Source organism: Crotalus tigris, unplaced genomic scaffold (assembly GCF_016545835.1).
Source record: "Crotalus tigris isolate CLP2741 ecotype Arizona unplaced genomic scaffold, ASM1654583v1 scf7180000019465.582067, whole genome shotgun sequence".
Lineage (NCBI taxonomy): Eukaryota > Metazoa > Chordata > Lepidosauria > Squamata > Viperidae > Crotalus > Crotalus tigris.
In genome coordinates this window covers 29,167-53,085 of record NW_024097551.1, presented here as the reverse complement: position 1 = coordinate 53,085, position 23,919 = coordinate 29,167, and the positions used below count along the sequence as shown (strand labels likewise).

At 40.5% G+C, this 23,919-nt stretch overlaps 1 protein-coding gene across 3 annotated transcripts in view; it reads right to left on the bottom strand.

Annotated features, from left to right (window-relative positions):
• The window catches only part of LOC120316655 (synaptotagmin-6-like), a 41,178-nt gene extending 18,785 nt beyond the window's left edge, over nucleotides 1–22,393 (bottom strand). For all 3 annotated transcript variants that reach the window (XR_005559026.1, XM_039362473.1, XM_039362472.1), the window contains exons 1-3: nucleotides 22,274–22,393; nucleotides 11,995–12,166; nucleotides 10,353–10,503 (exon numbers count right to left, since the gene is read on the bottom strand). Coding sequence is in view for 2 of the 3 variants with exons in the window: in XM_039362473.1 (XP_039218407.1) it covers nucleotides 10,353–10,503; nucleotides 11,995–12,166; nucleotides 22,274–22,370 (420 nt within the window). In the remaining variant the exon portion in view is untranslated. The remainder of the gene's footprint in view (nucleotides 1–10,352; nucleotides 10,504–11,994; nucleotides 12,167–22,273) is intronic.
• Between the last annotated feature and the right edge of the window lie 1,526 nt (nucleotides 22,394–23,919).

Below are 23,919 nucleotides of genomic sequence, written 5' to 3'. Positions count from 1 at the left end.
ATAGACTTCCTCATCTGGTACCTTGCAAATATGTTAGAAGTGCAACCTCTAAAATTCCTTTGGCCATGTTAGTGGCAATTCTGAGAATTACAACCACAATGCATCAGAAAGTACCAGCTTAAGGAAGGCTGATTACTAGAGATTGCTACCATAGTTCTAATGAAATTCACAATCATGCCACTGCAATCCAGTTTCTTTTTCCCATATTAACTCCTCTCCCCATTTTTCTTGGATCAAATCCTATGCAATTACAGGACCAAACACTTCCCCCCATCAAACTTTCATCAAAAGCAAGTATGAATATTTTTTTTTGAATACTGACTAGTTATAATAATAAGAGAACATATGAAATACTATACATGAACAATTTCAATTTGCCATATCTTGAGGATTTTCTTTCTTTCTGCTAGGGTTCATATGTAATATAAAAAAAGAGATAATAGAAATAAACTCTTACTATGATAATTTGATGTACTCCTGTTAATCCAGTATATACCAGAGAGACAGCATGATGTAGGGGTTAAGGTACTAGACTAGAAGTGAGCAGAGCCACGTTTCTTAATTCTCCTTAGGCACAGAAACCAGCTGGGTGACCTTCACTCTCAAATTTGATCAGGTTCTGTGACAAGCCAATTGAAGCCAATGGATTGTGTCATGCATTGATAAACTTTGCTGGGAGAACTAGGAGAGAGCAGTGCAAAAAGAAGCCAACCCTGTAACCATGCAGGACAAATGCCAAGCAAAACAACATTCCAAATGTACCAGATTAATATTAATGTCTAATTTGGTGAACGAAGGTAGGAATATCAGATCCGATTTGCAAAAATTCAGGGGACCACATGACTGTAGAAAAGAAAAGAGAAACAGAAAATTCTCTTTCCTGTTATCAAGTTATCATACAAATTTTCGCAGCAAATTTATTTGGTAGCCCTAAATAAAACCCCTAAGATTTTTCAGTTCACTTTTCAGAGTTCTCCTTCCATGTTACTGAAAATAATGGTAAATCCCATCAACACTGTAAATAGTCATTAAATTGCCAGATGTTAAATAAGTTTATTTTTGGCAGATGTGAAGTGGTGTTTTCAACAACATAAAGGCTTGTAGTCTGGATCTCAATTGTTATATCTAGTTCATATCTTTCACTTCCACAAAGGAACAGCATATTGTGCTATGTTTCGTTTGGTGGTTTGGGATTTTTATTGATTTATTTATTCATGAATGCTTCCCAGCCCTGGATATTGCTCAGAATTTTTCTTAGCAGAAGCAGATCAAAGGAGTACATGCTGTACTTGAATCTAAAGGTAGTGATAGTAATTAGTACCTGTGAAAGCTTACATCTCAATGACGGGGAAAAAAGTCCTGTATTTTTTTTAATGTGGAATTTCGAGACCCAATTTGCTATGTGATGGCTGTAAATTCTGTCCACAGCTATCCTTTTTAATGGTCTAGATAACTCGAGTCTCTTCTACTTCTTGTCTTCAAAATTATAAAAGTATAAATATGGCCAGTTAATTGTTTAGAATTCAATCTTGGGGTTGTTGTTGTTTACAAATATTCCATTTCCTCTAATGCTTTTGATGAGTACCAAATTCTGTAGTGAAGAGTTGATTAATCCTTTAAAAAACTACAAATCATGACAGAAGATGCTATAGAAGAAAAGAGCGACTTTGTAAAATCCTTCTCCCTACTTTCAGGGAAAATTCTAATGGATCAAAGAATAAAGGAAAACATAAAAATGAAGGAAAATATTGAATACAGTCCTTAGGTATGATCAAAGCTTTATCTGATTAAAGATTTTCAGATGTCTTATACCACTATAATGTGCATCCTTCTTGCTAGCAGATCAATACTTATTGATTATGGCAGCAATCCTATATATATTTATTTGAGTGTAAACTTGGATGCACTTGGTAAGAGAAAGAATTGTCATCATGTACTAGAACCTCAATCAGTCCTTACTTCTGGCACATGATAAACACACTTGCTGCAATTCATTACACTTTAAGTATAGGTAAAATATTTTATGAATATAATTTAAAATGCATTGTTTTAATGTTATAAGTGCATTTAATATTGCTGCACAGGGAGTTGTCAGGGATCATCTGTGTTACAATTTATGGATATTGCATATTGAGTCAGCATGCAATTTTAGGTTACAATTATTCCTGAGCCTCTTTAAATAATGTGGGGATGATCATCAGATGAACACTCAATATAAAATATTATAGGTGCAATTATGCATTTTTTTTCCAAAACAAAAATTTGCATTTATACAAATTGAAGCCCACAGTATCACTGATGGAGTGAGAGGAAGGTGAGGGCAAAGAATTGAGCTTTCTAGTACCCACCTCCAACCCCCTTTCCAGAGAAAATGCTGCCACTAGAAGGGTTTTAGTTGGAGATCAAAAGATGGAAGCATCCTTTTTCAGGATCAAACCAGTGTGGAGCACCACAAGCTTTAGAGCAAGCACTGAAGAAATTGAGCAGCACCCAATGTGCTTGTCCCTTAGTATATGGAACAAAAATATAAAATATGATTCCTTCCAAGAGAAGGTAGGATAGATTGTTTTGTTCTATCATAATGACTATGGTTAACAAAATTGGTCTTAATGTGTATTGTGGTTTGAATTTTAAATCTCAGTCCTTCATGACCAAGCCGTCTCACTAAAATCTTCTTTTCTTACTAAAATCTTTCTGCCCCCTCTTTCTTTTAATATACTATATATACTGGTAATACATTGTATACACTGTAAGAGTCCTGGTGGTGCACTGGTTAGAATGCAGTAGTGCAAGGCTACTTCTGCTGACTCCTGGTTGCCAGCAGTTTGGCAGTTCAAGTCTCACCGGCTCAAGGTTGACTCAGCCTTCCATCCTTCCAAGGTTGGTAAAATGAAGACTCAGATTGTTGGGGGCAATATGCTGACTCTGTAAACTGCTTAGAGAGGGCTGTAAAGCACTGTGAATCGATATATAAGTCTAAGTGCTATTGCTATTGTTATATATATATATAAAAGAAAACAGTATCTGTGAGAGGGACATTGGAGTCCTAGTGGATGATCATTTAAATGTGAGCCAGCAGTGTATGGCAGCAGCCAAAAAAGCTAATACAATTCTTGGTTATATAAACAGAGGCATAGAATCAAAATCATGTGAAGTATTAGTACTGCTTTTTAAATCCCTACTAAGACCACACCTGGAATACTGTATCCAGTTTTGATCACCACATTATAAAAAGATGTTGAATCTTTGGAAAAAGTACAAAGAAGAGCAACTAAGATGACTAAAAGCCTGAAGACAAAAACATATGAAGAATGGTTGCAGGAATTGGGTATGGCCAATCTAGAGAAAAGAAGGAATAGGGGTGACATGATAGCATTATTCCAATGTCTAAGAGGGGGTCAACTTATTTCCCAGAGATCAGAAGGCAAGACAAGAAACAATGGATGGAAACTAATCAAGGAGAGAAGCAACCTGGAATTAAGGAAAAACTTCCTAACAATGAGGACAATTAACCAGTGGAACAGCTTGCCTTCAGAAGTTGTAAGGACTTCATCACTGGTGGTTTTTATGAAAAAATTGGACAGTCACTTGTCTGAAATAATAATAATAATAATAATAATAATAGTAAAGTTGGAAGGGACCTTGGAGGTCATCTAGTCCAACCCCCTGCTCGGGCAGGAAACCCTACACCATTTCGGACAAATGACTGTCCAGTCTCTTCTTAAAAACTTCCAGTGTTGGAGCATTGACTGCTTCTGGAGGCAAGCTGTTCCACTGATTAATTGTTCTAACTGTCAGGAAGTTTCTCCTTAGTTCTAGGTTGCTTCTCTCCTTGATTAGTTTCCACCCGTTGCTTATTGTCCTGCCTTCAGGTGCTTTGGAAAATAGCTTAATTCCCTCTTCTTTATGGCAGCCCCTGAGATATTGGAATACTGCTATCATGTCCCCCCTTGTCCTTCTCTTCGTTAAACTAGACATACCCAATTCTCGCAACCGTTCCTTATATGGTTTAGCCTCCAGTCCCCTAATCATCTTTGTTGCTCTTCTCTGTACTCTGTCTAGAGTCTCAACATCTTTTTTACATCGTGGTGACCAAAACTGGATGCAGTATTCCAAGTGTGGCCTTACCAAGGCATTAAAGAGTGGTATTAATACTTCACGTGATCTTGATTCTATCCCTCTGTTAATGCAGCCTAGCACTGTGTTGGCCTTTTTGGCAGCTGCAGCACACTGCTGGCTCCTATTTAAGTGATTGTCTACTAGGACTCCGAGGTCCCTCTCACAGTTACTACTATTGAGCATGGTGCCACCTATGCTGTACTTGTGCATTTGGTTTCTCTTGCCTAAATGTAGAACCTTGCTTTTTTCACCATTGAATTTCATTTTGTTAGTTAGTGCCCAGTGTTCAAGTCTGTCCAGATCCTTCTGTATCTTAAGCCTGTCTTCTGGAGTGTTGGCTATTCCTGCCAGCTTGGTGTCGTCTGCAAATTTGATGAGTTCCCCATCTATCCCTTCATCCAAGTCATTGATGAAGATGTTGAAGAGTACTGGGCCCAGAACAGAGCCCTGGGGCACCCCACTACACACTTCCCTCCATATAGATGCAGTTCCATTGAGGACCACTCGCTGAGTACGGCCGGTCAGCCAGCTACGGATCCATCTGGTGGTGGTTCTGTCTACCCCACATTTTTCTATCTTGTCAAGTAGTAGGTTGTGATCTACTTTATCAAATGCCTTACTGAAGTCCAAGTAAATTATGTCCACAGCATTCCTCTGATCCACTAATTTTGTCACTTGGTCAAAGAATGCAATAAGATTTGTCTGGCATGATCTATTTTTGACAAACCCATGTTGGCTTTTAGTAATGACTTTGTTTGCCTCTAGGTGTTCGTTGATTCGTTGTTTGATTATCTTTTCCAGGATCTTCCCAGGTATTGAGGTCAGGCTGATAGGTCTGTAATTTCCTGGATCCATTTTTTTTCCTTTTTTGAGGATGGGAACTACATCAGCTCTTTTCCAGTCCTCTGGTAGTTCCCCTGTGTTCCAGGATCTTTGAAAAATATAGTTCAGTGGCTCCGATATTACATCTGCCAGTTCCTTGAGAACTCTGGGGTGTAATCCATCTGGTCCTGGCGATTTGAACTCATCTAGGCTGGACAGGTGCTCCCTAACCATTTTCTTGCCTATCTTAACTTGTGTTTCTGTTTTGTTTTTTATGGCAGTATTTTTAATAGGTTGGTCTGTTTTTTCCCTTTGTGTAAAGACAGATGCAAAACACGAGTTAAATAGTTCTGCTTTCTCCCTGTTGTTTGTCACCTTCTTGCCACTTCCACCCACTAATGGACCAATCGTTTCCTTCACTTTTTTCTTGTTTTTTACATGTTGAAAGAAGCTTTTTTTGTTATTTTTGACTTTGGTCGCAAGCCTTAGTTCATTTTGAGCCTTGGCTTTCTTCACTTCATCTTTGCAGGCTCGGGCTATTTGCTGATATTCTGACTTAGTTATTTTCCCCTCTTTCCACTTTCTATACTTGTCCTTTTTATCTTTCAATTTGTCAGAGAGTTCTTTATGCAGCCATGCTGGTTTCTTTTGAGAGCTGTTGTTTTTCCTCTTTGTTGGTATTGTGCTAGACTGTGCTTTTATTATCTCATTTTTCAAAATTTCCCAAGCTTCTTGAGTTGTTTTCCCCTTGAGGATTCTCATCCATGGAATCCTTCCCAAGCCCTCTCTAAGTTTATTGAAATTAGCTCTCTTGAAGTCCGAGACTCTAGTTTGACTGTGTTCTATTGGTTGTGCTTCTATAATGTTGAATTCTAATATTGCATGATCACTTCCTCCCAGGGTTCCTATGGCTTCAACACTGTCTATCATTTCATCTCTGTTAGTGAGAATTAGATCCAAGATGGCTAATCCCCTAGTTCCCTTCTCTACTTTTTGGGAGACAAAGTTGTCTGTTAGGTTTGCCAGGAACCTGTTTGATCTTCCACTTGGTGCGGAGTTTGTCTCCCAGTTGATGTCAGGGTAGTTAAAGTCCCCCATTACTATTGTGATGTGCTTCCTACATACCTTAGTTAGCTGACTGGCAAAAAGTTCATCTATTTCCTCTGTTTGGTTGGGTGGTCTGTAGTATACACCTATGGCAATGTCATTTCCCCCCCCCTTTTATATTGACCCAAATGCATTCAAGACAGTTTTTATCATTGTTGTACTCTATTTCTGTGAAGATGTAGTTATTTCTTATATAGAGAGCAACTCCACCTCCTCTTTTATTTGGTCTGTTTCTTTTAAATAATTTAAATCCCTCTAGCTGTGTGTTCCATGTGTGAGTTTCATCCCACCATGTTTCCGTAATGGCAACAATATCGTATCTGCCCTCATTAACCTGAATTTCTAGTTCACCCTGTTTGCTGTTCATACTCTGTGCATTGGTGTATAAACATTTGAGTCCTTTGTGGGTGGCCCTGTGTTTCCTTTCTACATAGCCTGTGTGGTGCCTGAGTTCCCCTATTGTCTTACCACCTATTTGGTTAGTGCACTTTATGTGGCACTCGCTATTAGAGGCTTCATTTTGATTGATAGCAAGGTTGGTATTCTTGTCCACACACACATCTATGCTACATGCACTGATAGCCCTATAGTTTTTAAATTGCCGGGGAAGGGTTGTTCCGTATCAATTAACTCCCTGTCCCCGCTGTTTAGTTTAAATTTCCCTCCAGAAAATCTGTGAATTTATAGCCGAGTAACTCAGTCCCTTTTTTTGATGGATGCAAACCATCTCTTTTGTACATCTTTTGATTGGACCAGCTACTGACATCGTGACTAATATATCCAAAGCCTTCCCCTTTACACCACTCCTTTAGCCACATATTGAATTGTGCTATGCGCTGGCCTTTTCCGTTTTGCTCCTTATACACTGGTAAAACCTCTGAGAAAGTAAGCCTACAGCTTATTCTGCTAAGTTCCTTCCCCAAGCTCTGGAAATCATTCTGCACAGAGAGTACATCTTTTTGGGACAGATCATTAGTGCCAAGATGTACAATAGCCTCCACATCACAGTCCTTGCTGCCATTCTTGATTATTTTAGAAATATGCTTCTTGTCCCTACTGGCAGTAGCACCTGGAAGACACCTGACCTCTTTCAAAGCCTCTGTGTCCTTTCCTAAATTTACATCCCTTATAATTGAATCACCTACCAGAAGGTAGCTTCTCTTTTTGGGAGCCTTTCTATTCTTGCATGACTGATGTGCAATACCTGATTCACACTTCTCCCTGTCAAAATCTAGTTCTTCATCTCGGACCACAATCCCCTGCTTATTTGAGTTATCTTCACAAATACCTTTACCAGTCTCCTTAATGTCCCTATTAAGGTCAGCAAGGGCACTGTAGCTGTTGTGCAGGGACACAGAGAAAGCTTTGTGTTTATGGTTCAAATGGTATAGGGTCTCCTGCTGGAGCAAGGGGTTGGACTAGAAGACCTCCAAGATCCCTTCCAGCTCTATTCTGATTGATAATTTTTATATATATATTACATATATGAACATATACATATACAGATACATATAATTAAAACTTTTATATATGAAGGTAAAAGCTAACACAAAGTAATAAAGTAAGGAAGAAAAAAGAAAAAGAAATCAAAGGAGCCCCTCTTTCTAATTTAATCTGAAACACTTATTCAACTTCTTCTCTGACCTCTAAATTTAATTCTTCAATTTGCCCTAATCCTCAATTTAGTATGATTTGGATGTGTTTGGACTATAAATATTATACGTTTAGGAAGCTATGTAGTAGAAGGTGAACAGAAGGGGCAAGGGAAATTTTTCATAGCAAATAGCTGAAGTATATTGTTCTGGCAATTACAATGAACAGCAGCTGTAATTTTGGAAATGTTTGTAGTTTACAGAGCTGGACCTCAATAAAAGAAAACAAAGCCCATGGAAGCCAAGTTTTTTTTTTTTTTTTAGATTTGCATCTGGAAAATATCTTTGGTTTCCTGGGGCAGCAAGGTAATTCACTGTATATGTATCTGATTTAATGAGCAAACTCAATCTTGTTTAAATGAGTTTCTGCTTCAGTGGAGATTCCAACCCCTCCTTCAGAAAATATTCACATCAATTTCTTTTTGCCTTGCTTGATCTACTTCTAAAAGAAAAGAGCAACATGTTTTGGGGTCAAACTATAATGGCAGGATACATTGCATACATGCATATGAAATGCTTGTTTTAGGAGTGGTTTCTTATCCCTGTTGGATCTTTAACAGCCTCAGATTCACAGATGACAGGAAGAGATGGGGAATTGGAGGGGGGAGTGATGGGAAAGGCCTCCCAGTTTGTTTCCTGAATTTTAAAATGATTTATATAAACTGAGATTGCTTCCAAGCACCAAGCTTCTTTTATAAGCAGCCAGAGGCCACTCTCCATTTACTATGTTACCATGCAAATCAGATTGCTTTGTGACTTAAGGCTTCTTTTTAATATATTTTCTATTATGCTGTTATATTGGAGTAAACATTGATTATGTTTTACCATTATGTGTTTTAATTGCACTCACAGTTTATTAAATATTTAATTTTGTATTGCTGATATGCTATATTTTAGTATGATATTATTATATTGAGGCATATTTTGCCGTTTTCTAAATTCTTTGTTATGAGGAACTGCTTTGAGCTAGATGTTATTGGAAAGGGAATATACAATAAGAAAATGCAGTTTATTTACAGCACAACTGGTGAACATATGGTCTTCCAAATCTAATCATTAGTCATATTGGCTGAGACTGATGGGACTCCATCATTGCAGATTCCCCAGTTTTAATTAAGCGGATACTGTATGTTCGAAGCTGGTTTTAAGGTAATAAGATGGCTTGATAATTTCATTAATGTTGTCAATTTTCTGACCAGGACAGGTAAATAAAATTCTTCCTGCCTTGAATAGATTGCTTAAACCAATTCTTGCTGAATTGGAAGTAATTTCTTCCTTGAAGTTCTTGAACCCTTCTCAAACTAAATTTAGGATTACCTAATATTCAGATCAAGAGCGTAGGGATAATTCTGTCCAGAAGTTCTTTTCCTCAAAATATGTACTGTTGGGTATAAAAAGAAATACCTTTACAACAGGGATGTCAAATCGCGGGCTGGATGCATCATAGCGAAAGCGCGCCCATCCCATTGCCAGCAATGGCAAAAAAGTTGCAATATGTCACAAACGTCATGTGATGTTGCGAGTTTGACACCCCTGCTCTAATGGACCTTGATTTAACAGATATTCTAAAACATTTTAATTTTTACAAGTTTAGATTTCATATCCATTTAATGGATTAATATTATAAACTGGTGGATATCACAGAAATTGATGTGAATGAAATTTGGATTAAATAATCATTCTGTCTGCATGGAATGTAAAATCAACACTTTACTGTATTGAAAAATAATAATTAAAGCTCTCCCATTAAATATTGCACTGTATATCTTTTACAAATCTACAAAATGTATTTTTTACTTTAATGGCTTTTTCTATGATCAAACAAATCATTGCAATGAACTTCCTCTTCTTCTTTTTAGTTTATCCCATGTGTTTTAGCATGTCATATCCATCTGGGACAAAGCAGTCTTTAAGTATTCATTGCAGCTGGATTACCCATTTAGTAAAAACCCTCTGCAGTCAAATTTTTGCTTAACATGCAGCAGATCTCAGACATAGCAGGAACTGTCCAAGAGTTCTTTTTGCTTCTATAAATTTCCCACCAAAGCACATGATCTTGTGGTATTCCTGTCTTGTGGCTTGAGCTCATTAATAAAGGAAAGGTTTAGAAGTTGCAGATTGTTTCTCTGCTCCTGAAGACAACCACACCATTATTTTTTCTCCTCTATATCCATCAATGCCTCTGCTTCAAACACACTGCTACCTGTGTACTATGAAGGCTTTGCTGATGCAATTTGTCACAATTGCTAGTTTTATATATTGCATTAATCATGATACTGGGTTTTTTCCCCTGATTTTGGCTTAGCTTATTGTATGAACCTAGCCATGGTAGGTGAGGAGCCATACAGTAGTTGAATTGTTGGATGAATCTAATCAACTGTATTGTATTCCATAAACCATGGTGGAGCCATATCTTATTAAGCTTTGACATAGCATCTCAGTGCTGCTGCATATTGTCTGTCATAATTAATGGTTAAGGAAGTGTATGAATTGAAATACTCAGTATCCTCATGTATTGCATGCTGTATATAGTGCTATAGTTCTTGTTATAAATTTCAATGTACAAATTAAATATTTTCAGAAAAAAACATTTTCAGTGTTATAGAGTATCTATTGGACGTGTATTGAAAAAAATTATAAATCTTTACATACCTCCTTGAAGGATTTCTTCACTTCTACGAGTGGATGCCAATGTGCAATTGGTTTACGTGGATAAGCCAACATTTCATTCCAGTGGTCTCGGCCTAGTCCTTCAGCATTGTTTGCTACACGACAAACCCCAATAATCTCATTGTGGCCAACCCTGAAAGCAATAATCACATGTTTTTAATACTTTTATTCTCTTTTGTCAATTGGCTCATTAATCCTTTCCCTCTACTTCTTGGTTGTCTATGAATGAACAACCCTATGGAGTTTCATTTATTCATAGAAATAGTCTTTCTAGTTCTCCCATATTTTGTTATTGCTTTATTTCTCTGTCCAGGCTCAAGATATTTTGTGAGTAGGTAGTGTAATATTTTTCCACTGTTGATCTTCTATCCTAACATTTCTTCATGTATTCATCTAATACAACTAGCAAAAAATGTGTATTTAAATCTCTGCATAACAGGCATTCAGCCAGTATTAATATTGCCAAACATATCCATTCTAAAAGAATCCATACCAGTTGGTTTCCTTCATGTCTATGAGTTTCTCTCTTCAAGTAGCAGTTGTGAGACAGAGAAACTCAAGAAAAATGATATCTCACCACAGATTAATCTGATTGAGATATTACATTAAACAAGAACACTGAATATTCAACAAATAAGGGAAACTTTATCTATGATTGCTCAGCATTAATTCTAGACCAGATCCTTTACCTTTTCCTCTCTAAAGGCTATAGAAGTATAAACCAATCTTAGTTCTCAGTCTTTGTTGTTAGGAAAAGAATGAACTATGAAACTCAATTCAAAAATAATGTGGAGAAGCCAAACAAGATGTGTGTATAAATCTGTAAAATCTGGGCTATAAAAATATGGACAACCAATAAATAAGCAAGAATATGTTCAATATTATAATGTTGTCTAGATTTTTACAATTCAAATCTGGTTGATTTATGAAAAAGCAGTGGAATCATGTTAGACAAATAAGCAGCAACATAATAGACATATTTCAATTATTATATATTCAGTTTTAAAACAGAGATTCCAAATCTCTCGTAAATAATGAGTTTCTGAGTCCTTTTCCTTGCCACTAACACTTGCTGCCAAAACTCCATTTCAGTAAACTGAAATAAATTCAGAATCCAAACTGAAGTGGGTGTGTAATTACAGGGATCCATTTTTTTCTTAGTATTAGAAATTCTGTGGAAGGAATTAACCGACAAATAAAAAAAATGTAACAAAAAGAATTCCAACATGCCACCCCCAAAGTCAAAACCTTAGGTAAATCAGGGACAGTGACTTTGTCAATTTGCAATCATGATGTGGATTGCTTTTATAAGTAGAGATTCTAGGCGTAACTTATCCTTTCTCTGAGATTTGCCTGCATGTCAATTTTGAAAGGCCTTCTCTGTAACTAAGAATTCTGGCAGAATGACAATATTTTCATTGTTTTCTCTATGGAGAAAACTAAACATGTTTTTATCAGAAACAATGGAAATCCAGAAATATGTTCATTTTCTCAATAACAGAGAAACAAGGTATACAATTTTCCTGAGTACAAAGTACATGTAATCAAATGAATCATACCATGAAATGTAAATGGAGGGAAATGACTCAGATGGGATTTAGAGATTACTAAAACTCTCACTTACCGGTCATAATCCATAACTGATATAAGCAGACTGACTTGATCCATGTTCTCAGGAGGGATATCAAAAATTATTGCCTCATTATAGGTAGGATTAAGTGTATTTCTTTTTATAGTGGTTTTCTTCTTTTTTAATCTCCTTCCATCACAGAGCAAGGATACTTTGACGTACGGATCTGGTGAACAGGGGAAAAGCAAAGAAATGAGAGAACAATTTCTAGTCTCCCAATAATTAAGGGAGTTCTCTGCACATACCTAAAATTGGATAATAAATATATAGACAGAGGAAATCAGAATTATGATGACAAACTTGCACTTTCAGACTGGTCTTCTGAGTCAAGCTCAACTCTATGTAATTTCATTGCTATATTCATTTCATCTTTTTTGGTAACATTTTTTGCAAATGAAATCAGTCAAGATTATCTAGGTGCAGTCCAGGACCCTAGAAAAATAGAATTCCTTATAGGCATATACAGTAATTCATATATATATATATAGGATCTGGGCAGAAAAGGTGAAAAATTGTCAGGAATTAAAGCTTGACAATATAGACCTCTTTTCATAACTTTTTTTGATTGTGCAAAAATCAATATAGTTAATTAAAAGAAAAAGGAAAAAGAAACTGGTTAGAGGGTTTGCAGAAAATATTAAAAGAAAATTAAAAAAATAAGGGGAAATCCTGAAAGTGTTCTTCTGAAAAATGGGTAAGTTTAGTGATCATGGCATGCTAGCTGATTGTTGAAAGGAGTGAAAATTGCTGTAAAGGGAAAGGAGAACTGAATGATATTAGTTGGAGCTTGGATAAGAGCATCAAACACTTCAAGAATGTGGTTCAGATTCTGCTTGTAATTTTCAGTTGGAAATGTTTTCTCAGCTTGTCTAGATTTTTAAAATTCATTAAGAGTATACTGTAGCTCAGTCGCAACTATTATCTTCTATCTATGTGACAGGGAAAGCTTGGCTTGTCAGTTTTAAAATGTAATCCCAGTCCTCCTCTCTTTTTCAAAAAATCCAGTGGAGGTTGTATACTTAATTAAAGTATTTGAGATAATAGAAAAGATTAACCAAGACATTATTGTTTTCTAGTAAAATTTAAATGGATTGACCACCATGTGTTTTTAATGGATTGACACCATGTGTTTTTAAGTATGTCCCCTCCTTTTTCATTTAGGAGTGACTTGGTGACCATAAATCCAGGCCCAAAAGAGCCCTCTTTTCCATGTACTTATGTTTTGTTCATCTTTATACTATATACTTCTATACAACATCTATTGTTGTATACTTATATGCAACATCTTTGATTTATAGGCATCCCTTAGCTCGTTTGCTATGTGCATCTTTTCAAAATCACTTTTGTTATAAAGCTGTATGTCAATGAACTGTTTTCATGAAAAGTAATTTAAATGTTTTATTTTTCAGAAGGAGAAAGAAGCAAAGAAGAAAAGAGAAAACAGGGCAACAAAAGCTTACTGAACTGACTCTCATAAATTCTTTCTGAATTTAGCTTCATCCCTATTAATAGTCCCTAAGTCCCTCAAGACCTGACTTTGTCATCAGGGTCTCAAGGAACCAAGAATATTCTAAGATGGCTCTATTGTTCTATTTAGTTCACTCCTTCCTGTACCTGATGGTTGCATTTTAAATATTGACTGTTTTTAATAATTGTTTTTATGTATTTATTGTTTTGTTTAATTGTTGTATATCAACCAGAGTCACTTTGTGTGAGATGAGCGGCCATATAAATGTGATTTTATTTATTTATTTATTTATGAGACTTATATACCATTTTAAGTGCAAGCACTCTCTAAACGGTGTACACCAGTAAGCAATGTATATATATATTTACATTGCCCCCAACAATCTGGGTCCTCATTTTACCTACCCCGGAAGGATGGAAGGCTGAGTCAACCTTGAGCCGGTGAGATTTGAACCACTGACCTGCTGAACACAGTCAGCTAAAGTGGCCTGCAGTACTGCACTCTAACTGCTGCGCCACCTTGATTGATTGATAAATGACAGATAGATAGATAGATAGATAGATAGATAGATAGATACTGTAGATAGATAGATAGATACTGTAGATAGATAGATAGATAGATAGATAGATAGATAGATAGATAGATAGATAGATAGATAGATAGCCATTGCAACATGAATGCAAGAGAAATTTGCTGTGGATTTGGCAGTGCCGATAATTATAATTACTTCCTGGAGTGGGAGACCTTGTTCACAATCATTCATGCCTTGGTCACTTCCTGTTTGGATTACTGCAACATGCTTCCCATGGGTATGCCCTTGAAGACACCTGAAAGCTATCACTAGTCCAGAATGCGGAAGCATGGGCAATGGTGGGTGAGGGTGCCCCTAAGTTTACCCATGTTACACCCTGTTAGGAAAACTGCATTGTCTTCTGATTTCCTTCCAGGTGCAATTCAAGGTGCTGGCTCTTATGTTTGAAGTTCTATATGGCACAAAGCCAGGTTATGAGAGGAAACACTTTCCCCTAAGGCAGTGCTTCTCAAATAGTGGGGCGCGCCCCCCAGGGGGGGGCGCGAGGCTCCATAAAGGGGGGCTCGTTTGACCTCGGCAAATACTGTCATATTGGATTTCTAGATCGGATCATCCGACTCACTCGCAAGCGGCGTCCCACACGGCATTGGTTGCCTAGCAACTCTAGAGCTGAAGAGAGGGAGCAGCGCAGCGCAAACACTGAAGATTGTCCCAGCGCAGCCCCAGTAGCAGCCCGACGCGGAGGACAACATGACCGCCAACGCACGTGACACATGCAAAGGACCCGATTGGATAGACATGATGCTCTATCCTGATTGGCCAAACCCGCCTGTGTGACTTTTAGACCCGGAAATCGGTCCTCTGTACAGAAAATTTTTTTTTAACAGGGATGAGAAGACAGGCGGAGAGAGAAGGAGAGAAGGAGATAAAAGAAAGTCTTCCGAAGGCTAAGACGAGGAAATATGACGAGGCGTATGTTTTTTTTTTAATATTGTGCTCCTTTAAATCTTTTCTGCTACAGTTAATAAAGCTATTCTTTGTTGTAAATTGATCCACATTTCTTTCTTTTTTTATTCTCATATACGTTAATAAGGATACAGTGTTATGCAGAGGTGTATTTATAACAATTTTATAGACAAATGATACTATTTACAGTCGCGCGGGGCGCGCAAAATGTTTTCTTCTTCCTAGGGGGGCATGACAGGAAATAATTGAGAAGCACTGCTCTAAGGACATCTACCCATCTTACCCAATTAGATAAGGTGGCCATTCCCCAAATCCCTTCCCTAAATATTGCCATTGTTTGGAGTCTAGGAAGCATAGTTTTTTCTGTGGCAGCATCTGGCCTATAGAACTTTGGCAGACCTTCCTTTCCTAAACTTTCAGATTTGGCTGTTATTGGAAGCTGCCAATCTTTGGTATAAGATGAGTGGCCATATAAATGTTATAAACAAACAAACAAACAAACAGACAGACAGACAAATAAATAAAGTGTGCCTCTGTAGAACTAGTGAACAGTTTTCTCACTCTGAAACATCAATTCTCAGTGATTCTAAATGCATCAAATGCCAAATGAGAAGAAATATCTGTCTGCTCAAACAGCTTCAGGGTTATTGCTATAATAGATTATATATTTGTCAGGAAAATGCAAACACTGACATCTGGAAGCTGAGGCCATTAAACATATTTATGACACTGAATCAGGTATTTTCACGTAGAAATTTCTCAAAGGGAATTAAATTATATCATTTCCTCTTTAATTCATGGGGCATATCTACAGACCAGTAGTACTTATTTTTTAAAAAAAAAAAGTTTCAGCAAAGAACAGGAAAATGATATTTTAAAAATAAGGACATAATTATATACTCCATGAACTTTATGAACTGTAGGGCCTACCAGATAATGGTTCAAACTGTCCACAGTTTGAAACCATTACCCAGCCATTGCTCCTTTGCTATAACAAAAGCGTACTGTGCAAGTCAGAGAGACTTTGGACATACTGTATGCAAAATTCTTTCCCTCCACTTTTTTGAGAAGTGGTGGAACTATATCAGGAATGCTAGGGCAGCCTTAAAACAAGTCAGAGAACACCACCACAGTCTATCATGTCCCTCCATCTTCTCTGGCTAATGGAAGCCTAGCTGAACTTTGTCCTTTGCAGTTCTTTTGGCACCAGTTCTCTCAACCTGTGACCCATATGACTGAGAAGAGAAATCTGTTTGAAAATTTATAGAAACTGAACCTAATCTAAAATTATAATGGCATGTGGAAATGCCCTCGGGAAACAGAAGGAAGAGCCACAGACTGGACAATGGGCAAGTAAAAAAATATCTCAGTCCACAGAAGGAGAGGATGCATGGGACGTGCTATAGAAGGGGCCCTCCACAGTTTTCAGAAAAGTAAAATGAGGAGAGGGAAGGAATTCTTTCTTTTCTTGCAAGATTCTGTTAATGTAAGAATTGTGCTTCTTCTCTGGACTACCTTGAAAGGCTATCAGAAACTTAGACCAAATCAATCTCTTTTTCATGTTGGCCATGCACCTCAATGACAAAGCACAGAAGTGGTGTGTGCACATATAAATTAGGCAAATTTGAATCCTAAGTGTTGAGTCCTTGGCGCAAAGCAGACACGAGAAGCAGTTGGAGTTCTCAGTTTTCTTTATTCTGCGTTCAGCTTACAAGTAGATGGCTTCAAGGCTTCCCAAACGCTCGCAGCCTCTTATATAGGCAACTCCCGGGTAATTGTGTTACTTTTCCTGCGCCAGCATCCGCGCATGCGCATGGCGCTGGCGACAGCCTGTCTGGTCCCGGGCAGCTTTGCACCTGCCCGGGACTGCCTGCAAACGCCCGAGCCGTTTGCAAGGCTTGGGACATAACACCCCTTTCCCCCGGGCTAAAACTATTACCAACATATAATCATTTACTCTATACAATGTTCCGTTCCCCAGGGCTCCCACTGTTTGCTGGCTTTTGCCTTGCCAGCAATGTTATATAATCCTCTAGGTACTTAGGAGATTTCTTTGCTCTCTGTGACCTTCTCAGCTCTGGGTTACTAGCATGAGTTCCCTGACTGGAGGGAGATGTGAGCCTGTTCTCCTTATTTTGTCTTGGTGCCTTCCAAGGACTATGCCCCGATGCCTGGCCTGCTTGCTCGCCCACTGGGCTCGTCAGGCCAGGGCTTCTGTCACTTTGTGACCTGGTTGACCTGCCTAGCTGTAGACCCTCGGGCCCCTTGAAGTGATAGCCACTGCTGGGCGTCTCTGTTGAACCTCCTAGGTCCGTCCAAGACCTGTCAGGAGGCTGTCCATTCCCTGAACCTCGTTCTGTGTCCGGGCTTGTGTGGGTTTCTGTACTTTCCCAAAACTCCCTGATTTGGGCTAGAGGTGTTGTAGTCGGGACTTGGCTCCTCGACCACCTCCCTGTATGTTTGACCCCCTGTAGGATTTGGGGTAAGGTCAGGCCAACTTTGGGGATTGTGTGCCAGCTCTCTTGCGGGAATTGATTTGTTGGGATGCCCCCGGGTATCCTCCGTGACTGGAGTGCTGTGTGATGTGTGTGGAAAGTGAGTATGCCCCCGGGGTGACTCCCTGGCTGGAGTAGGCGTGGATGCCTGGTAGTTGGGTAGGCTCATAGAATTCTTGTTCGGAGCTCTCGCGGAACCCTGGGATGGGCCATTTGTGGCTCCATCAGTGGAGATGGGCAGCAGCTCGTGCCCTTCCCTTTGCTCCAAAGGGTCCCCCTCCCCCCCTGGAAAAAAACCAGGAGTCTCATCTGAAAGGTCCCGCCTAGGGCGGAGTTGGTCGATGTGCCGACGCAGGACACGACCGTTGTCCAGGGCTACCTCGTAGGAGAGAGGGCCTGTGACCCTGGAAATAGAAGCGGGGACCCATGTATGACCAGGCCCGTAATTGCGAGCCCAAACCGGGGCACCCACAAGTAGTTGTCTAGGTGCCCTAGGATGTGAGGTAGATGAAGGCAGTCTGTCCGGATGCAACCGGTCAAGTTTAGTAGTAAGTTGACGCCCCCAACGAAGTTCAGCTGGGCTTCTCCCTGTAGAAGTGGACGGTGTGGTGCGATAAGAAAGGAGAAAGTCAGCCAACCTGTGATGCCAGTCCCCGTAGGTGAGTCTTTTCAATGCGTCCTTTGTGATGCGCACCATACGTTCAGCCATACCGTTGGTGGATGGGTGGAAGGGTGCAGACGTGGCATGACGAATCATGTTTGCCTGTAAGAAAGCTTGGAATTCGGAGGAAGTGAATTGAGGGCCGTTGTCGGACACAATGACATCTGGCAGCCCGTGTGCAGCAAAAATCCCCCTCAGTACCTGAATAGTCTTTGCAGTGGTGGTGGATGAGACAGGTACAACCTCAAGCCATTTCGAATGGCTGTCAACAAGGACCAAGAAGAACTGGCCCTGAAAGGGTCCAGCGTAGTCAATGTGCACCCTAGACCATGGGGACTGTGTTTCCTCCCAACTATGCACGGGAGCTTGGGGCATCTCTGGGCGAGATCGTTGGCACAGGTGGCATGCATGCACCTTAGCCTCAATATCTTTATCTAAACCAGGCCACCACAAGAGGCTGCGCGCAAGAGCCTTCATACGAACAATGCCAGGATGACCCTCGTGGAGGGATTCTAAGACCCTAGTCCTCATTGAGGTGGGAATGACAACTCTGTTTCCCCAAAGCAGACAACCCTGAGAAAGGGACAGCTCGTTCCTTTTGGACCAGAAACTCTGAAACTCAGGACTAGGGCAGTGCTCAGGCCAACCAGACAAAACCCAGGAACGGACACGTGAAAGTGTGTGATCTGTACCTGTTTCAGCGGCAACATCCCTGGCACTAAGAGGGAGCTCAGGCAAGGCTTGGATTGATAGAATGTTGACAGCTGGCGCAGGGTCAGCTTCTACTACTGGCAGAGGCAATCTACTGAGGCCATCAGCATGGCCCATTTCTTTTCCAGGCTTGTGGAGTAAAGAAAAATCATATGCAGACAAAAAAATAGACCACCTAAGCATTCTAGGGGAAATGATTTGGGGAGTCTGCTTACGTGTGGTAAACAGTCCCAGCAGAGGCTTATGGTCAGTGAAGACCGTGAAGTGCCTGCCATATAGAAAGTCATGGAATTTTTTAATTCCAGCAACAACAGCCAGAGCCTCCCTGTCTATCTGAGCGTAGTTGTGCTCAGCAGAAGACAATGTTCTGGAGTAATATGCAACAGGAACCTGAGTTCCATCAGACCTGAGGTGGCTCAGGACAGCTCCAACCCCGTAAGGGGACGCATCACAAGCGATGCACACAGGAAGGGACTCGTTGAAATGTGCAAGTACACTGTTAGAAGTGAGCAAAGCCTTGACTTTGTTAAAACAAACCTCATGCGTTTGTGACCACTGCCACACTGCTTGCTTGTCTAGTAGCCTGTGAAGAGGCTCAGCTACACTAGCTTTTTGTGGAAGAAAAGAATTGTAGAAATTCAGGAGGCCCAGGAAGGCTTGAAGTTCGGCCTTGGACTTTGGCCTAGGTGCTTCTAAAATAGCAGTTAGTTTGGATTCAGCAGGGTGAATCCCAGCAGCATCAATTTTGAACCCCAGAAATTCAGTAGAAGGCACCCCAATCTTGCATTTGTCTTTTTTGAGCTTGAGGCCTGATTTCCTGAATCTTAACAGAACAGCCCTTAGCCTTTCAGCTAGAATGTGTGTGGAGTTCCTGCAATTAAGACATCATCAAAGTAGGGGCAAACCCCTGGTATACCTCGTAGTGTGTTTTCCATTACGCTTTGGAAGATCCCAGGAGCGACATTCACTCCAAACTGTAGCCTTTTTACTTTAAAGGCCCCTCTGTGGGTCACAATAGTCTGAGCTATAGCAGCATCATCATCAACAGGCAGCTGTTGATATACTTGAGCTAGGTCAAGCTTTGCAAAAACACGCCCCCCCTTGAGGGAGGCCAGAATGTGACTGACCACAGGAACAGGATAGGCATGTTGCTGCAATGCCTTATTCAGAGTGCATTTGTAATCAGCACAAATGCGAATGTCCCCATTTGCCTTTAGAGGCGTGACAATGGGGGTCTCCCAGGGACTGGAATCAACAGGTTCTAGAATTCCTGTTGGATCAGTTTGTCTAACTCAGTGTCAATTTTACTCTTTAAAGCAAAAGGGACCCTTCTTGCTTTAATTCTAATGGGAGTGACAGTGGGGTCTAGCTTTAAGGACACAGGGGGTCCTTTGAATGTGCCCAGCTGGGGGCTGAAAACATCTGCAAATTCTTTGCAGACTTCCTGTAGGTCGAGTGTTTGTAAGCTGTTGAGTCCTGTGACGTGTATCCCCAGGGCCTCAAACCAATCGAGTCCTATGAGACTCGTTCGTTCACCCCTACTACTAATAAGTCTAGTGGACCTTCAAAACTCTTGTATTGCACGTTAAGGGTGGCCTCCCCCTTAACACACACTCTTGAATTTTGAAAATCTGTTAACACAATGTCAGAAGGCCTTAACTTGGTCTGAGTTCCACTACCGGAACAAATCTTCCTAAATGTATGCAAGGAGATAATTGAAAAGGCAGACCCTGTGTCTAGTTCCATAGATAATGGAACCCCTTGTAGCTTCACCTTGAGTGACAGCTTTTTCTTAATGGGCTTGTGTGTGCCTGTCCTAAGGATGCTTCTTCGCGAAGCGCAAAACCCTACCCTATTCTGGCTGGGGAATCTGGTACCTTTCAGGCGCAGTTCTTCCTGAGGTTGTACCTTTCGTCGGCCCAGACACACAGCTGCAATGTGTCCTTGTTTGCCGCATGCCCGGCAGGTAGCGGAGCGGAACTTGCAGTCGGTTCTCCTGTGGCGACCTCCACAGCCGATGCACTTGAGCGGAGCTGAAGAGCTTCCCTTCTGATTTTCTTCCTTCGTGGGGTGGAGACGGTCGACTTCCTTGTCCGGATCCTCCTCGGAGTTTCTTTGGATGTCTTCCTGGTGCACGGATGCAACCTCTGGACTGTTTCTGATCGGCCGCATGTTCTTGACAGCGTCGCCTGCTGCTTCTTCTGCGGTGACTTCCCTTAAGGCATCTTGGTAGGACAATTCTTCTTTAGCGAAAAGTCTCTGTTGTAGATCTCGATGCCTTAACCCGCACACGAATCGGTCCCTCAGTCGTTCTTCGAGGTCTTTGAACTCGCAGTGCTTGGCGGCCTTCCGTAATGCGGCGATGAATTCTTTGGCCGACTCGCCGGGCCGTTGATCCCTCTGCTCAAAGGTATGGTGCCATGCGATGACGGACATTTTGGGGTGGAAGTGCTCCTTCAGTAGCTTCTTCAGATCTGCGTAGCTGACAGACTCTACTGGAACAGGTGCTGCAAGGTTTTCTGCGATGTTGAAGGCGTCTTGACCGCAAACACAAAGCAGGGTGGCAGCCTTCAAGCTCTCTTCCCTCACTTGGTTTGCCTTGAAGTAGTTCTCCACCCTGGCTACGTATGACTCCCACCGCTCTGGATGTGAGACGTCGAATTCCGAAAGCCTTCCGATTTTCGCCATCTTCAGGAGACGGGTCTATCAGCCAGCCTACCCCCGAATGCGCACTGGATTGGCGGGTAGCTGCCGAGTCGACGCCGTTCCGCCGCTCAGGACTCACTTGGGTAAGCTTACACTTCTTCCTTTCCAGGCGGTGTAAGGCAATCCCACCTCGTCGCCAGTGTTGAGTCCTTGGCGCAAAGCAGACACGAGAAGCAGTTGGAGTTCTCAGTTTTCTTTATTCTGCGTTCAGCTTACAAGTAGATGGCTTCAAGGCTTCCCAAACGCTCGCAGCCTCTTATATAGGCAACTCCCGGGTAATTGTGTTACTTTTCCCGCGCCAGCACCCGCGCATGCGCATGGCGCTGGCGACAGCCTGTCTGGTCCCGGGCAGCTTTGCACCTGCCCGGGACTGCCTGCAAACGCCCGAGCCGTTTGCAAGGCTCGGACATAACACTAAGGAAATTTGTTTGATTAATAAGTGTGTATGTGTGTATGATAAAATTTAAATCAGGTCTTTTTTTCTTAGACTTTTATGGAAAATATTTGATTTCCAATCAAATAGCACTAAGTAGCCTATTTATGCATACCACTATTTTCTGCATATTTCTGGAAAATATTTATATTAACCCAGGAATAATCTCATCAGAATCAAACAAATCAATCCATATAGTAATATATAGGACATTCCCTTGAGTCTTAAAGGAATAATAGTGTCACAGAAACATCACAGATATCAAATACAACCACCTTGTTCGGAGAAAGGAAGCACCTACCTGAGTATCCAGTTATGTCCATTGCTTTGAGATTCCTGCATTTAATGACTGTTAGAGTGAGGCGACCTGCAGTTGGCAGGTAACAAAGCGAAAACATGATCTCTCCCAGGTCCACACTTTCCTTTAATAAAAGAGAAAACATAAAGCATTAGAAATAGAAAATAATTTCTTCTCACTTGCATTTTTTGCCTAGACTTTCTACAGCTCCTTGGTTTTCTTTACCTCCTTGGTTTTCTTTACCTCCTATCTTCTTGAGGCAACACCAAGACTTTGTTATTTAATAACCTTTGACAATGTTTCATATGTTGATAAGCAAAGATGCTGAGATAACTATTTATGTGCCAGAAAATACATATGTAAAGTCTGCAGCAGATCTCTGAGCAATATTCGGATCACCTTGGAAAAGTCCTTCAATGATAGACAGCTTCCCAATCCATACTCACTGGAGTTTGGTTTCATTGTAGATTTTTGGAGTCATATCCAAACTTAACCATGAATTCTTCAGGTGAATCAGGAAAGCTGGCCTTTGAGACCTTTTATCCCCTGTTTGTAAAATGAGATAAATTATGCTCTGCTTCATAGGATTGTAAGAGTGGCAGAGAAAAGAAAATCAGCTTGTTTATGATATATAAATATTCAATATATAAAACTTGTAGTCTTCAGAGCTACCTACCCCCGTTGTGCTACCTGGAAATGTAGCCTGAAGCCACTGAAAGCAGCGAAGAGCATGATCTTAAATAAATGGGAAAACAGGAATAGGTTGCTAATTGGCAAATTAGAGAGGGCAGAATTTGATCCTCATGCCATGCACTGAGCAGGATGCAGAAGCAGAAGATCACATATAGCCCTATAAGATGCAGCCCACAATGTTCAGAGGATTTACCAAATGAATAACAATTTAAGGAGCTGCAGAGTTAGGAAACAGAAGGTTCTGTGCTATGAATTGCTTTCCACTCATAGAATATTAAAATTCGGAGAAATCAAAAGGAACTGAATATTTAGCTGTGGGTTCAGCAGCACTACATATTGTATTTTTGTTCAGGAGTGTGTTCCACTGCATTTAATGATGCTTATTCTGAGTCTCAGGTACATGAAGACTTAGCCTCAGAGCCTTAGGCTGAAAGGCAAGCATATGGGAATATGTTCCACTGAATTTGATGGGATTTATTGTTGAGCAAACAAACAGCAGTTGGTTGTATAGCTGTCAACGCTGCTAACATCGGATGTTCTTGCTTTGACAACAGATGGAAATGCAGCCATTTTCCTCTATTGCTTTTAGAGTTAGTTGATGCTGGGAGGGAGAATGTGGATGAGACTCCAGCTAGTCATAACAATAATAACTCAGCCGGGGAACCCAAGGTCATTGGGCCCAGTGTTGATAGAGTTTTAGGGGGCTGAAGAGCTGGGGAGAAAGCCGGCTGGGGAACGTGATTTATGACTGTTCATTGGAAAAGGGAATTATGCTTTGTTACTTTCTATCCAGGGGAGGGGAAATTAGTTTTTGGTTTCAACTATGTAGTGCCAATACTTTGTTTCTTGAATAAAAGATTCTTTAAGGTCTTTTGAAGAGTTTCATCTGTTGGAACCATGACAATAGCAGTTTTTACTCTTGTTAAACATGAAAGCAGCACAATTCTCATATGAGT